General features: G+C 34.1%; 1 protein-coding gene across 1 annotated transcript in view; it reads left to right on the top strand.

The window, feature by feature from the left end:
* Window positions 1–17,090, top strand: part of DMD (dystrophin) — a 1,714,964-nt gene that overhangs the window by 904,667 nt on the left and 793,207 nt on the right. The window contains exons 41-42 of the mRNA XM_061178407.1: window positions 2,727–2,874; window positions 5,202–5,351. Coding sequence (XP_061034390.1) covers window positions 2,727–2,874; window positions 5,202–5,351 — 298 coding nt within the window. The remainder of the gene's footprint in view (window positions 1–2,726; window positions 2,875–5,201; window positions 5,352–17,090) is intronic.

Genomic DNA, 17,090 nt, shown 5'->3' with positions numbered 1-17,090 from the left:
TTCTTCTTGGGTTTATCCTGTATGGGACTCTCTGCACTTCCTGGACTTGGGTGGCTATTTCCTTTCCCATGTTAGGGAAGTTTTCGACTATAATGTCTTCAAATATTTTCTCTGGTCCTTTCTCTCTCTCTTCTCCATCTGGGACCCCTATAATGCGAGTGTTGTTGCGTTTAATGTTGTCCCAGAGGTCTCTTATGCTGTCTTCATTTCTTTTCATTGTTTTTTCTTTATTCTGTTCTGCAGCAGTGAATTCTACCATTCTGTCTTCCAGGTCACTTATCCGTTTTTCTGCCTCAGTTATTCTGCTATTGATTCCTTCTAGTGTATTTTTCAGTTCAGTTATTGTATTGTTCATCTCTGTTTGTTTGTTCTTTAATTCTTCTAGGTCTTTGTTAAACATTTCTTGCATCTTCTAGATCTTTGCCTCCATTCTTTTTCCGAAGTCCTGGATCATCTTCACTATCATTATTCTGAATTCTTTTTCTGGAAGGTTGCCTATCTCCACTTCATTTAGTTGTTTTTCTGTGGTTTTATCTTGTTCCTTCATCTGGTACATAGCCCTCTGCCTTTTCATCTTGTCTATCTTTCTGTGAATGTCTAAAATTTTTTTTTTTTACAGTAGGTCCTTGTTGGTTATCTGTTTCAAATATAGCAGTGTGTACATGTCAATCCCAAACTCCCAATCTACCCCTCCCCCCCACCCTTCCCCCCAGAATAGTTTTATTTTTTATAGCAGTTTTAGGTTCACAGCAAAACTGAGTAGAAGGTACAGAGATGATTTTTTTTGTACTAAGTCTTTGAAATCTTGTGTGCATTTTACACTTACAGCACACCCCAATTCCCCTTACATCATTTCAAGTGCTCAGTAGCCACATGCGAAGGTTTCTAGTGTATTGAACAGAACAAATCTAGACCCTCATAGAGTGCTGTAATGACTTTGGCTTTTTATTTGAATGAATTGGGAAGCAATAGAAGAGTTTTGAGTGCAACGGTGATATAATATGACTTGAGTTTTCACAGGAGCCCATAATATGACTTGGGTTTTTATAGGATCTACTGTTTTGAGAATAGACAGAGAAGAGAATGTCTTCTCATGTGCCTCATGTAGACTTTGGACAAGCTCCCATCAAAGAACTAAACTGAGGATAGACGAGTACAAATCCAATAACCGGATCTGGTTTGGGGAATTAGTGTAACTGTAGTTATCTCAATGCCCTGTCTTTGCACAGGCTGTGAATAAGATCTCTTTTCATGCTTCAGCACCCAGGTAGACCATTATCTTCTCTGGGACATTTCCTATGTCCTGCCCCAGAAATAACTTATCCTCTACAATATTCCATCATAGTCCTAGATTTACATGCTTCTTCCCTCTCATGGACTGTGAGATCCTCAAGGCAAGGTACATAATACATTTGTCTTTGATTCTAGTGCCCAGTTGAGTCACTGGAAGTAAATGAGCCCTCCATAAATATGTGTTAACTTGAAGCAAAAAAAATTAGCTGAAGAGCCCCCAAATGGAAACAACTCATATGTCCACCAACAGAGATATATTATATATTTATACAATTTAGTACTATACAGTGAGGAAGATAACTACACACAACCCAGGTGATGATTGTAAACATTATATTGAGTGAAAGACAATGTATATGATTCCATATACATAACGTTCATACAGGCAAAGTAATCAAAGTTGACTGGTTACTGTACACTTGGAGGAAGTGACTGCAAGGGTCCAGAGGGGGCCTCTGAGCTTCTGATAACATTCTATTTGTTTTCTGGTTATTTGGTGTATCCATTTTTTAAAACTATATTGAGCTATATAATTATATGTACGCTTTCCTATATGTATATTATACTTCAATTAAAAACTTATATACCAGAGATATATAGTTCCCAAAAGACAACAAAACAAAAAAATGTAAATTATTTTAAGCGCAGCTCATTTTGCTTAGCTGTGTTATGATTCAATATGTAAGAATAAATTTATGGCTAATTGAGTAACATACAGTATATGTGTTTTTATAATTAAAAACTTCCACTAGTACAACATATGTTAAGTATTTTAAATCAGTTTCCCTCTCTCCTCCAAAAGGATTATGAGTCATAATTTGGAAAACATTTTAACATGCAGTAATTTAGTGTTTTCATTTAATTCTCTTGTTTTTACTTTTACCTTACAATTTTCCATAAAGATGTATTTTATTTAAACATTTTAAAACATGCAACTTCATTTTAGATTCTTACTCTAGTGAAGTTGTTCTCAACCAGGGGCAGTTTTGCCCCCAGGGTGATACTTGACTATGCCTCAAGACATTTTTGGTTGTCAAAACTGGGGGGACGCTACTGGCATACAGTGGGGAAAGGCCAAGGATACTGCTAAACTTCCTGCAGTGCCCAGAGCAGCCCATTCACAACTAAGGATTATTTAATCCTAAATGTCAGTAGTGCTGAGGTTGAGAAACACTGCTCTAGTTTAATAACGTAATGTTGGAATTTTTAAATTAGAATTTTCTTCTTAACTAATTTTAATCTCACCTTTTAGAGATTTTTGAGATATTGAAATTGCTCTGTGAATAAATTTTCTTTAAAAATATTATATTGTTAACATCTTAAAAATGACTTATTTTATTGAAAGTGTGTGTAATTTTTTTAAGTTTTCTTAAATAAAAAAAGAAAGTTTGAGAAATATGTTGTTGATAACAATTTTATTCTTCTTTCTCCAGGCTAGAAGAACAAAAGGATATCTTGTCAGAATTTCAAAGAGATTTAAATGAATTTGTTTTATGGTTGGAAGAAGCAAATAACATTACTAGTATTCCACTTGAACCTGGAAATGAGCAGCAACTAAAAGAAAAACTTGAGGAAGTCAAGGTAATTTTATTTTCTAAAATCTCCCAGGACCTACTTGTATTAAGAGTATATGAATCTAGGGGCAGTTCCCATGAGGCCCAGCTGTTAGGACTCTGCACTTTCACTACCGTGGCCCGGGTTCAAGCCCTGGTTAGGGAACTAAGATGCCACAAGCCACATGGTGGGGCAAAAAAAAAAAAGAGTATATGAATCTATTTTTTTAAATGTATTTAATCATTGATTTCCTGTCCATTAGGATATTGATAGTTCCTTACTAGTTTTTCTCACAACTTTATTTTGTCTTAGCCCAGTGAGTATGTATTTTTTAAAAAGTGTATATGGGATATATATGTGTGTGTGCTTGTGTGTGTAAAATACATGGTGATACTTTTTAAACTAACTTAAAATTAATTTTAGACTTAATGGAGAATTCCACAGCTCCAAATAATTTCAAAAACTGAGGAGAATCTTTATAGAAATGAATGTCATTTCTTAGGGAAGATCTTAATTGCCAAATCAGTCTCACTACTTCAGCCTTTAACTAAAGGCATTCGATTTGCCTGAAGCAATATTTTGTTTCGGTTTGTTTTGTCTGTGGTGTTGGGGAGGTGATGTTGGTTCACTTTCTATACTGGTTGAATAGACTTTCAGTTTATTCAAGTGGTTTTTCATGCCTACCTACTGTGCTGTCTGCTTAATACTGATTACCTCTCCTGGCTGACTGAGATGCTTTGATTGTGCAGTTGGATGAACTTCCATGGTTTTAGTTTTAGGAAAGAAACTCTTTTGGATCTGTTTTACTTTAATTCTTGAAGGGAAGGTAAAAGGGAAAGGGAAATTAACATTTAATCATCCCCTATTTTATACTAAGTGTTAGGTGTGTTTACATCTGCTATTTTATTTAAGCTTATCAAACTTTGAAAATGGTTGTTATTATCCTCATTTTACAAGGTCACACAATCAAAGGGAAATGGAACTGCTTTATCAATGATTCGGTTGGTTTGCACATGCAAATTAGACTCCACGTCAACTACTTATTTCTGTGAAATAAGAAATGTGTACCTGAACAGAGGATAAAGTATAAAAAGAAAAATATTGCTTAGTTCAATAAAGAAATATTGAGCACCTACTATATGTCAGATAATGCACTAGGTATTTGAGAGTCAAAAAATAAAAAGGTTTTGATCCATAGTTCATTTGAAGATGGTTATGCCATGGAAAAATAAACTCAGTCTGTTTTTGAAAATTCATCTTTCCTAAATGTATTGAGTGTTATATATAGCAATCTAATTGATAACTCATTTAAGAGACATGTTTAGTGGTGTTCACTTATTAAGAAATATGCATTGATTTCCTTTTTTCTTTAGACGGTCTAGATCAGCACTATCCAGTAGAACTTTCTGTCATGATGGATTTGTTGTACATTATCAGTTTTAGTAGCCACTAGCTGTATGTGTCTTTTGAGGACTTGAAAGGTAGCTGATGTGACTGAGGAATTGAGTTTTTAATTTTAATGACTGTTAATTAATTTAAATTTAAATAGCCTCATGTGGCAAGTGGTACCGTATTGAACAGTGCAGCTATAGATGACACAAATAAATAAAACAGTTAATAAAACTATGGTAGTTTTGTAGGTCGTGGGAAAGGACACTTTTAATGTGATGTTAAATGAGTAAGAGAAGTTCAGGGATGTGGAGGTGTCAAAATTAAGGGTTCTTGAGTGAACCCGGCCAAGTTTGAATCACAGCTCTATTGCTTGCTTCTTTTGTGTCCTTGGACCTGCTATTTAACCTCTCTGTCTCAGTTTCATTCTATGTAAGATGAAGATAATAGGATATACCTCAGAATTATTATATAAAAGTTAACTGAGATAATGTATGTGAAGAGCTTAGCATAGTGCCTGGTACCTGGTATGTTCTCAAAGTTAGTTATCTCTTAATATGATAATGCAATTTCTTACTCAGTGGTATGTTACAGTATGGAGACCTAATACCTGAGAGGATGATTAAATTTGTCCAGATTGTTCTATTTCTGAGAGGTGTGTTTTTACACTCTTGACACTGTTTGGGGTATTGTTTTAGAGCTCATCATACTACATAACATTTTTCTCTTGAAAAAAAATCTCTGAGGGATAAGATATTCTGATCCTTTCTAGGATGGGCTGATTTACTTGGGAGTGGGCGTTTTAGTCCACCAAGCTCTGTGCTCTGTAGAAAACTTGGTATTTGAGGAACCAGTGGGCCTCCAGTCTTGCTTCATTTTGATAGACTAATCAATAGAGGCAAAGACAAAGTAGTTGGCATTGTGCTGTAATTCATTTTAAACGTTGTTGCATTTGTCTGTTTCAGTTACTGGCAGAAGAGTTGCCCCTGCGCCAGGGAATTCTAAAACAATTAAATGAAACTGGAGGAACAGTGCTTGTAAGTGCTCCCATAAGCCCAGAAGAGCAAGATAAACTTGAAAATAAGCTCAAGCAGACAAGTCTTCAGTGGATAAAGGTTAGCCATTAACCATCTGTCCTGTCACATGTGTTAAATGTTGCAAGCATTTGTTTTGTTTCATGGTGCTTAATTGGTGGGGGTCGGGGAGAGGGGCTGGTTTTGTGGATTGTTATTTGTGTTATATATTTTTTAAAACTTGACCATTTGATCTGGCTGTATGATTTGTTGTGGATGGAAGGAATGGTGATGGTGAACGACGGTATGTTAATGACCAAATGCCAAGATATACACCACTATTACTTTATATGAACTATTCTAAAGAATTAGACTGGAAGACGGATGAAGTGATTAATTTAGTGTTCAGGTATATACTGACAATATTAAAGCAAGATGGAGGTGGTCTAGCTCAACAAGTATCATAAATCAAAATTACTTATCCTTACCTATAATATAGACTTAATCAGTGATTAATGCATGATAAACTTCTCCAAAAGGTGTTTTATTTATTACTATTTATTTACTTATTTACTTACTTGTGAGTCTTCATCTTTCTAACTTGGATACTTTTTAAATCTAATATTTTAAAATGCTTATCAAAGTAATGCATACTTATTCTTTAAAACCAAGTAGTGCATATGAATTTATAATGAAAAGCAACATCAGTTGATCCATCACTATTTAGCGAAAGGCAGTCTTCTTCCCACTGTACTGCTGTGGCAACTTTATCATAAATCAAGTGAACATATATGCATGAATCTGTTCTGGATTCTCTATTCTCTTCCATTTGATTATCACTGTCCTTCAACTAGTACCACACTGGCTTTATAACAATCATCTTTCAACAGCTTTATTGAGATATAATTTATATACCATACAGTTCACCCATTTTAAAGTGTACAAATCAATGGTTTTGGTATATTTACTTTTTAAATTGTGGTAAAATATATATAACATAAAATCTGTCATTTTAACCATTTTAAGTGTAAAATTCACTGTCATTTATTATATCCACAGTGTGAAACCATTACCATTGTCTATTGCTAAAACATTTTCGTTACCCCAAACAGAATTTCTGTAACCGTTAAGTAATAACTCCCCATATCCCTACCCCCGACCCCCCCCCAAAAAAAGTAACCTCTAATCTACTTTCTGTCTCTATGAATTTGCCTATTCTAGATATTTCATATAAGTGGAGTCACACTGTATTTGTCCCTTTGTGTCTAGATTATTTTACTTGGCGTAAGGTTTTAAAGTTTCACCCATGTTGTAGCAGGTATCAGAACTTCATTCCTTTTTATGATTGAACAAGATTATATTGTGTATGTGTGTATATATTCAATATATACACACATACGTATGTGTATATATAATGCATGTATACATACAATGTATATATGTATATATATACCTACATATACATATACATATAATATATACATACATACATGTATATGTGTGTGTGTATATATATATACACACATACACACAAACCCAACATACTTGTTTTATAAAAAAAATTGAGGATCTGGTAGTGTAAATCCTCCAACCTTATTCTTCTTAGTCCAGAGTGTTTTTTGCTATTTTTGGTTCTTTGGTTTACCAAATAAATTTTAGAACCAACTTGTCATTTTTTACGAAAACCTGCCAGGATATTGATTTGAATTGTGTTGAATTTATAGATCAATTAACATTTTTACAATATTGAGTAATCTAATCCGTGAAAATGTTACATCCCTTCATTTATTTAGGTCTTCTTGAATGCCTTTTTAGAAATATTTTGCAGTTTTCAATCCAGAGGACCTGCACATGTTTTATTAGATTTAATCCCAGATATTTGATATTTTGATCCTTTTATAAATGGGATTCATTTCAAATTTTATTTTCTTTTTGTTGCTGGTATATAAAAATAGATTTTTTTTTACATTAAGCACACATCCAGTGTCCTCGCCAAATTCACTTACTAATATTAATGCTTTGTAAAACATTTTGGATTATTTTAATGTACACAATCGTGTCTTCAAATAGAGGAAGTTGCTCTCTTTTCAATCCTTATGATTTTAATTGTTTTTGCATAAACTTGGACCCCTAAAACAGTGTTTAATAGAAGTGGTGATAATGGGTAGCCTTGGTTCATTCCCTGTTTCAGGTGGAAAGCTTTCAGTAATTGATCATTAAATACGATGTTTCTTGTAGGACATTTTATAGATCCTCTTAATCAGATTAAGGAATTTTTCCTTGTTCCATTTCTCAAGTTTTTATTATGAATATGTATTGAACATATTCATATACTTTCTCTGCATTTATTAAAATGATTCTATGATTTTTCTCCTCTGAATGTGATAAACTACAGCCATTGTTTTTGGAATGTGAAACTACTCTGGGATTCCAGAAATAAATTCTATTGGTCATGATGTCTTGTACTTTTTATAGATTGCTAGATTCAGTTTTCTAATATGCTCTTTATGATTTTTATCTTTGTTCATGGCAGGAAACGGTCTGTAATTTTTTTTGAATCCTTCTTGAGTGTTGATAGCATTGTTAGACTAGACTTATAAAACAAGTTGAGAGGTGCTCTCTTTCTTTGTTCTGAAATAACTTGGTGAAGACTGGTATCATTTCTTCCTGAGATGTTTGGAAGAATTCACTTGTAAAGGCGTCAGTGCATGGGGTATTATGTTTTGTTTTGTTTTATTGTTATTGTTGGGTTTTTTTTGGTGAGAAAGTTTTTGATAATTGATCCATTTTTTAAATAGATACAGGGATGGTTAGATTTTTATTTCTTTGTGTGTCAGCTTTTTTAAGTTGTGTCTTTCAAGGAATTTGTCCATTTCCATGCTATTTTCCCTTTTGGGGCTGTAGACTTTGTTCATACAGCTAGTGATCCTTTATATATTTATATTTAAGAATGAGAAAATAGACTGCAAGCTCTAAGTACCTGGATGGGTCTTGTTAACTGGGATATTTTACTCTATGTGCTAAGGTAGAGAGCTGAGTCTCTTGTTGAAAGAGAACTTCAAAGTCTATAATGCAGTGGGCTTTATTCTGAGGTATCCATACCAACTGCTGAGATTCCTTCCAGACACCAAGTTCAGTTTCTTTAGGTAAGAACTACACTTATTGTTTTGATTTATGTTTATTTTTGCCTGTAGGTAAGTGCTAAGGGAAGACCATTCATTGTGTGGTAGTTTTGATATTGGCACAAATTTTCATCTACAAACTTTCAGTACCCAAATTTTACATGCTTCTTATTCCCAAATACCATGACATCTTTAATCCAAATGCTCTCCAGGTTTTGCCAAGTTCAGATCCCCCTGTACCTAAGGCTTCTTCTCTCTTACTTTATATGTCCTCATATGTACTTTCTCCATATGTGCTTTTGACCTTCCAAGGATGTTTTGAAACCTCTCATCCACTTTTGACTACAGTTCTGCTACCTTATTGAGCATATTTAATACCTGTTAACTTTGTTCTATTCAAAATATAAAGCAAATTGTAATCCTTTAAACCAGGAGCAAAATCCATGCCAAGAAAATATTGCAGAACTATAATTTTCATGTAGTATAAAATGGCTTCTTTCAAAAATGGCACAGTTGCCTCTAAAGAATTGCTTGTTATTCATCAATACTCAACTAAATTGAGAGGTGTGAACAAGTTATACTGAGAGAAGTTTCCATATGTAGATGATTTGAAAATAAAATAATAGAGACTTAATTTTGAATTGTGTCAGGATATTCATTATATTTTTAAATTGATGATGCTGAAGTTCTTGTAACAGATCTTTTACATGACTGATAAAATATTTATGAACTGAAATGAGTACCAGTTATATGGCATTAAATTCAAAATGTGTGTTTTGTTCTCTATAATTCAAGCAACTAGGTATTTGGGAAAAAATCTTTTATTTTTATCTATCAACACTATTTAAGTTTTTTGAGTTAATTTTTTTCCTACTGAAAAATGTAAAGTTTCTTCCTTTAATAATTTCAAAATAGCCACGTAAACATATAGACACTTGCATCTGGAGGGAATGTATTTTCCTAGTAATTAAATTTTGTAGCCACATAACAATACAAATAAAATCATTCCTCATAGGAAGAGAACAAGGAGGAAAGATGCCCCAAAATATTCCACAATATCTCAATATATCTTGATATTACAAAAAGGAACACAAAAATTATAATTGTAGGAAATGTGAGAGAACTATCAAAAATGTACAATAGCAGCTTTGTGAATAGTGAAACGTGAGTCAAGCTTTTATCTTTTCTGCAAGAGAATAAAAAGTCAATTTTTTATGATAGAAAATTAAAACTAAGACTATGAGTACCATCTTGTGTAGACTTACATTACTATATCACTCATAATATCTGTCTTATCCCAAAATTATAATTTTCATACTATATCTTTGCCACCAAATGTCATAGAATTTGGAATGTTATTCACTAGTCATATTAAAAATTATTTGTCACTTCTCAATCCCTATGCCACCTTATCCCTGTTGGCTTAAATTTAAGAATAGAAAATGAATGATTAGTGCCAGATTTATGTCATTACACAAGTCAACAGTTTAAAAAGAATAAGATGGTCAAGATGATCAAGAGACAGTCTTGATCATCATTAAACCTCAGATTCTCAGTCATTAGAAGAGAGAAGAAATAATGGAGACCCCTTCCCTGTATTCTCCAGCACACTCCTTCATCTAAAAGCTAGAGTGAGTGTTATAATTGTAACTAGTAGGTCATGGTTGCTGGGGTACAAACATGCCAATTCCTTAACAGTTAGTATCTCTAAAACTGTCCTACTATCACAGTATCTGGTGGCAGGTGCCCTTCTCCACAGCTAACTCTAATATGTTGTACCCTGTGTATTTAGCCAACTTACCAATTACTTTGGCACGTTTATGTTTTTATTACTGAAGAGAGAAAACAGCGATGGGAGGTAATATAGCTATTCCTTTAAGGGAGTGGTGGACTCTATAATGAGTTTGTTGCAAAACTGTGTTAACTTGCCGTGGCCTGGGTAGCATCTCTTTATAGTAGAGATGGAAAATGTTGCTTTGAAGCTGAATATAGGTCTTGGTTTAAATTGTGGCTTCCTCCAGATAAGGATCATGAAGTGATATCCTCATTTTTGCCTAATACATATTTTGAGCTTTACAGTCTAACAATAATATCCTTAAGATCTACAAAATGGGAATGTTATTAAAGCTAGCCTCTGTGTTTTTCTCTCTGTAAGTGTCTCACACATGATCTTCATACACATGTCTGATTCTGTGTTGATTTCAATATTTATCACTCATCATATTTCTTTGTATGTTCTCTGAACTTTGTGTGTGTGTATGCATGTGTGTAAGGGGTTCTCCCTCCCTTCCAACCTCTCCCCATCACTATTACCCTCTTCCTTTTTTCTCTGTTATATATGTCTTTGCCTATGAATTGATATCTTTCTATGTCTACCATGAATCTACTTTCCTAAATTCATATATGTCAGGTTTTTTTCTGCCTGGGTAGTGTATGCAACACATTCTCTCCTACTCTCTCTTTCTTTGACTCTACCTTTTAATCCTTCTTTCATCTTCTCCTGTCCTTGTCACTTTGTGTCCCCTTTCTTCATTGTTCTTTTGGTGCGTTATGTGTAGGTATTTTTTCAACTACCCATTATTTAGAACCAAAATATGTTTTATCAGCCTTAATTTTTGAATCATCTTATAAGCTTCCTATACTTGGTTGAAAAGGTGGAAAGATGGAACATTTATTTTATAGACTCATAGGATTATTCAGATGGAAGGAGCCTAACGAAACCCAGTTACTTTCACATCTTCTAGATTAGACTACTGAGTCCTAGAGAGGTTATGTGACTTATTTGAGAACACATTATTTAAATGTAAAGGTTATTCCAAATTAAATGTTTTTTTTTAACTTTTCAGTGAAGCTCAAGTGGTTTTTCTGTGGATAATATGGTAGAAAGAAAGAAAAAACATGGTTTCCCATGTCATTCCACTGCTCATTTGAAGAAAAAAATTGAGATTTCTTTTCATTTAAAGAAACCATATGAGTGTTTTTGCTTTGCTTTTTACCCTTTTTGGAAAACTGGATGCTGTGTTTTCAAATTATTTTCCAGAACCTTCTTTACTGTGAACCATTTGTAATTGTGGAATACAGGAACACATGTTTATGTTTCAGAATTAGTTATATGTCTACTATTTTTGATGTTAAATAACTTAACAGGTAGTATATATTATACGTTCCTATTAGTCACAATAAATAAATTTTGTTTTATTGAATACATTTAAAATTTTGCCTCATATTTTGCCATTTATTTGTAAATAGTAAATTACTATTTTAATTTGTTAAGGCGTAGGCATTATTAAATATTGCATATAAAGACTTAAAATACTTTACAAACACAAATAAGAAATTTTGCTGGAAGGCGAATTTCAGTTAAGTGCACCTTAACAAAAAAACATGATCCACTTTACCTAGACATAGATAAGGTTTAAAAATTAATATATGTAACAAACTTTAATATAGGAATAACTTTTGTAATATTGATAATAGTACAAGGATTGTTTTCAAACTAAATCACAAAATAAATATTATGAAAGTAAAAAATACATATGGTGAAACTCATAGGCCAGACGATCTACAATATACAAATGACTGTATCTAAATTTCCAGAAATCTGGTTCATTTTGTATTAACCCCTAATCATGTTACTTTTTAGTATCCATCCAAGCAGTAAACATTTTAGATTTGTTCTTTTTATTTGTGTCAGGTAAATAAACGTTTGGTCTTTTTCCAGGTATGTTTGTCATGTAATGCCAGCCATTATTTGCCATTGCTATAAATCTGGAGACTAAAAAAGAGAAAGTTAAATCAAGCTAAAGCTCGGCATTTCCATTCCTTGCTCAAAAGTGGACATTTGCTCCGATGGATTATTTTCCTAGCAAAGGCCATGATTAATAGATTGTTCTAGTAGTGACCATTCAATCCTGCCCTTAATGTGTGAACAACTTTTGTTAACTACAGAAAAGAATCTTTGCAAGAAATACAAAAAACTGGTATTTACCTATTTGCTATTAAGATACATAGCCTGATAATTCTTGAAAGTCCATCATCTTGGAAGTTTCTTTTATATAGTTAATAATTACATCGTAACATTTATTCATTCATTTAAATCATTCATTCAACAGACATCTAATGAGTGACCACTGTATGCCACATGCTCTCCTAAGGATATCATAATCAGTTCGCACCCTTGCCTTATTTAATGGACATTCAGAATTACATAGGGCTTGGCATTTTAACTACTCATATCTCTAATTTGTAGTTGCTAAATAGTTTGAAGCTGAGAGTTGAGTGGCAGAGTCGTAATTAAAAGTTTATAACATAAGCATCCTTGACTTTGCTTCCTATAATTTCACACTAAGATAGGGGTCCTTACTAGGTTGTGTGTCATGAGTCATGATTTTGCCTGTTGTCCCACCATAATTTTCAATAGCTCCCTCTTTCACTCTCATGCGTGAGCTCCCACTTTGGAAGACTGAAAAAATATATAAGGTTTACCCCAGCTATGAGAACAAACATCAGGCTCTTTAAGGTGGGCCTGGCCCAGTACTCAATAAGTATTATTATCATCACTGCTATTGTTCTCTTGACACTTCTGTAAGTTGAGATGTTTGGCCTGTCCAAGAAACCTGTTTGCCATTACTACCAAATTAATCACAGTTTAGTAAGTTTATAATAATATGTGGTTTTTAACTTTCCAAATGATCGAAGTTTCAGGCAATGCCAAGAATATGGATCAGACATTTTACAAACGAAAAGTAAACGGGAGTTGTGAGGAGGCAGTTTATCGTGGTGATTAATAGTGAGGTTTATGGATTATAGATTCTACCCTTCAGTTATAACATCTGCAAAATTCAGGTAATCGTATAACATACTTTCCAGGTTGCGGTGAAAATTCAATGAGATAGTGCATGGGAAATGCATAACACAGTAGCTGGTGCATTGTAATTGGTCAAAAATGTTAACTTTAATTTAAAAATTAGGTGTAATGTTAGAACAGAAAAACACAAAGACCAAGCACGAAACTCTTGCTGAGTCACCTTTTTTTCAAGTGTGGTAAGAGGACTTAACATGAGGTCTAACGTCTTAACACATTTTTAAGAGTACAATACAGTATTGTTAACTCTAGGCACTATATTTTATAACAGATCTCCAGAAGCTTTTCATCTTGCATAACTGAAACTACATCCATTAAACAATTTCCATTTCCTTCCCTCCCTCCCTTGCCCCTGGTAACCATCATTCTACTCTCTGTTTCTATGAGTTTGACTATTTTAGATACCTCATTTAAGTGGAATCATGCAGTATTTGTCCTTCTGTGACTGTTTATTGTTGTTGGGGTATTTTGGGGTTTTTTGTTTTTTGTTTTGTTTTGTTTTGTTTTGTTTTTGCTAAACATAATGTCCTCTAGGAAGATCCACATTCTTGTATGTGGGGGGGATTTCCTTCTTTTTTAAGACTGAATAATATTCACCATCTTATTCAAGCAGTTATAAATATGGCTCTTAGGGAGAAAGCTAAAATATGTGCCACCATTATGAGTCCAAAAGCTGGACCAGAGGAGAGATAGAAGCACCAAAACTAAGAAAGAACCCTAATGGAAGGCACAGAGAGTTTATAGCCTGTGGTCTCCCTTTCCACTGATCTCATTATTCTCATTATCTAGGACTGGCTAGCAGTTCAGATTAAAAATACTGAAAAATCATGGGTTTTGTTCTCTTCACATCGGCCATGAAGTAAGTCCAAGTAGTCCACCATTGTTTTCAAGCACCAACATTTTCACGCTTTAAGTATGAGCATAATTTAAGATGACTTTTTTTTACCCCTGAGCATCTTTGTAATCTACTCACCTGACTTTAACTCAGAAATCCAGACAAAGTGTAATTGAGCCTTCACACTGCTTCCCCGCCCGCTTCCCCTACATTCATTCTGCATGTTGGTTTCCTCCATTTTGGTGGAGTGAGTGATGAGAAAGCGTTTGTAGAAAGTTTCATTGGAGCCAGATAACGTTCTATCAGGAAACTTCAACCTAATTCTAGATAATGTGTTCATTTCAATGCAGTGCTATTTTTAAAGATAAGAACAAAGAAAAATCCAGCATGCATTGTAAAGCACTGATACTTGTGCAGCAACTCATTTCCATATTAAAACTTTACTTTTCCACTCTACACATACAGAGAGTGTGCATGGAGTATGTAAATTTGTCATTTAAATATGCTGTGGACCAGACTTTATTAAAAAGGTAAATAATTTCAGATGAAAACCAGATGTGACTATTCTTGGCAAACTTTCTCCCCTGTTCACAATGAATTTAAAATGAAGAGACGTATAATGATGATTTAAAACAAAGGAAAAAATTTCATAACTCTGACCTTCAGTGTGACATTTTTGAAGTAAGTCCTTTATTAGCACAAAGATGTTTGCCCTTTAGCAATGAATATTAGAAAGGAGAAGAAATGATATGATAAAAAGAGGTTTTGCTAATATAAAAAGTTGCTCCTCTTGTTTCTACAATGCCTTTGCTTTGAGATGACTAGATTATATAGTGTCAACCCTGACACTAGAGGGGTCGCCTTTCTTTCTAATAATTTAATGATCTTGAAATGGCATTAAATGGAGGTTTTCATATGCCAACTCCTTAAACTGAGGTTGAATACAAATGAAAATTAGATGTACTTAAGAGCACAAGATGGTAAATTCTAACCCAGTTTCATTTATTGCATCATGTGCAAAGCCAGTAAGTAATGCAAAAATAAAATAACAGTGCTATTTTTATAAAAGGTCAGTCATACCAGAAATGAACTTTTCTGTCGTATCTTTATACTTATACTGTAAGATGTGTGAATCTTTTTATATACCTAAAAGAATTTAATACTAAATTCTGACTACATTATACATGTCAGCTGACCCCTAGTGCTTCAAACCCTAGAAAAGAGACACTGTATGCTGGATTGGTTGATGTATTCCATTTTTGTTGTAGACCACCTGCCAGGGCTTATAACAGATCTGTAATGGGTTTCTTACCTTTTATTGTGTAGAAAATGGATTGATAGATTAGGCCTGGGGCCAGTGAACCGTGGAACCCCAGGTCTGCAGGAAAGAGTTTATCACCCTTTGGTGTTATTTCTGTCTCATGTCAGCTGAGAAGGATGAGGTAGATTATCTGAGAGTAAGCTGGATGCCAAAATCAGCATTCCACTCATTTATCCACCTTATAGTTCAGGGCAAGGCCACTGTATGGGTTATGAAGGGACTGATAAAGGCCTGATGGACATATTTTGTTTTGCTGCCTTTATTTACTAATATTAGAACTAATTACAAGACATCAAAGAGACCATTTCATTGTTTGTTGCTGGAGAAAATCAATCTGTTTTGCCGTAGAAGTAAAAGTATTTGAACTGAATGGTGCAGTTATAATTTGTGAACATTTTCTGTTATCACGGGGAAAAGTATGCACCACCTTTGGCACAGTTGGCCAAGTGTGGGTGAAAAGAGGTGGACCGGGAAATGGGCCAGAAACCAAAGTCATTGCAAGGATATTTCACGAAAATTCCATTTGTCCTGATAGTTGCGATCTATAGGCAACCTGTGACTGATGATTATACCTTAAAGGCAGTCTAAAAATAAATTTCTTGGGAAGTTGACACATTCTGCCCGTTCATGATGTGGGTGACATCAACAATTTTGAATAGGGCAATAATTCTTGGACTCATTTAGACATTTATAAAAGAATGAAATTCTGTAAAATGACCGTCGTGAAGATTGCTTTTGTTGCTTTTGCGGTTGTTAGAAATCCTAGACCACTACGGTTATCTCCTTGAAGCTGCCTTATTGTTTTGTTTATATCAGTGATTTGCATCTTTCTGCTAGAATAATTGATTGATGCTGGTGAAGGGAGAGAGAAAAATTAGTGTTCCGGTGCTATATAGATACTCATGCATTGGTGACAAATACAAGATAACCCAGGAAACAGGAAAACTAATAGAAAAGACACTTGATGGTTAAGATTTTATAGGGCTTGAGAGCGGATGAAAACAATTTTTAAGTACTAAAATAATTAAGGAAGATGTTGACATTAACCTCTTCAATGGTTTATCCTGAAACTAGAATACAACATGATTGAATAATCACTTCTACTTTGAATGAAGAATCAGTTTTCTTAAGATACTGCTTTCCAATTTCTCACTGAGTTCTTACGTGGTTACTTCTGGACATGACCTCCAATGCTGTAATGGTTTGTTTAATGACTGTCCCTGCTACGTCTTCCCACCCTCCTCCAACCTCAACTCAGTACTGCAAAGATCACTAAACTTGGAGTTAATAATTTAATCCCAAAGCAGATTCACCTGTCACTAGCTCCTAACTATGGGCTGCTTATTTAAAATTTTCACCTCTCTTTCCTCATGTTTACAGTGGCGATGCCTTGTGAGGCTTGTTTGCTCATCCCCAGGGTTCAGTGAGGAGCTAAGGGCACAATATATATTATAACGCTCTGTTATGTTTTCAATTATGGTTACTATTACAGGACGGGTATCATAAAATTGTAATACCACTGGTAAGGAAGAGAGGGTCTGTGTGCCATCATGTAGAGCAGCATTTCTCAAACTTTAACACATATATGAATGACTTAGGGATTTTGTTAAAATGAGGTTTCTCATTCAGTGGATCTTGTGTAGGATTTGAGATTCTGTATACCCCTCAGGCTTCCAGGTGATGCCAATGCTCTAGGCCT

This window comes from Eubalaena glacialis, chromosome X, assembly GCF_028564815.1.
Source record: "Eubalaena glacialis isolate mEubGla1 chromosome X, mEubGla1.1.hap2.+ XY, whole genome shotgun sequence".
Taxonomy (NCBI): domain Eukaryota; kingdom Metazoa; phylum Chordata; class Mammalia; order Artiodactyla; family Balaenidae; genus Eubalaena; species Eubalaena glacialis.
This window is presented reverse-complemented; position numbering and strand designations above follow the sequence as displayed.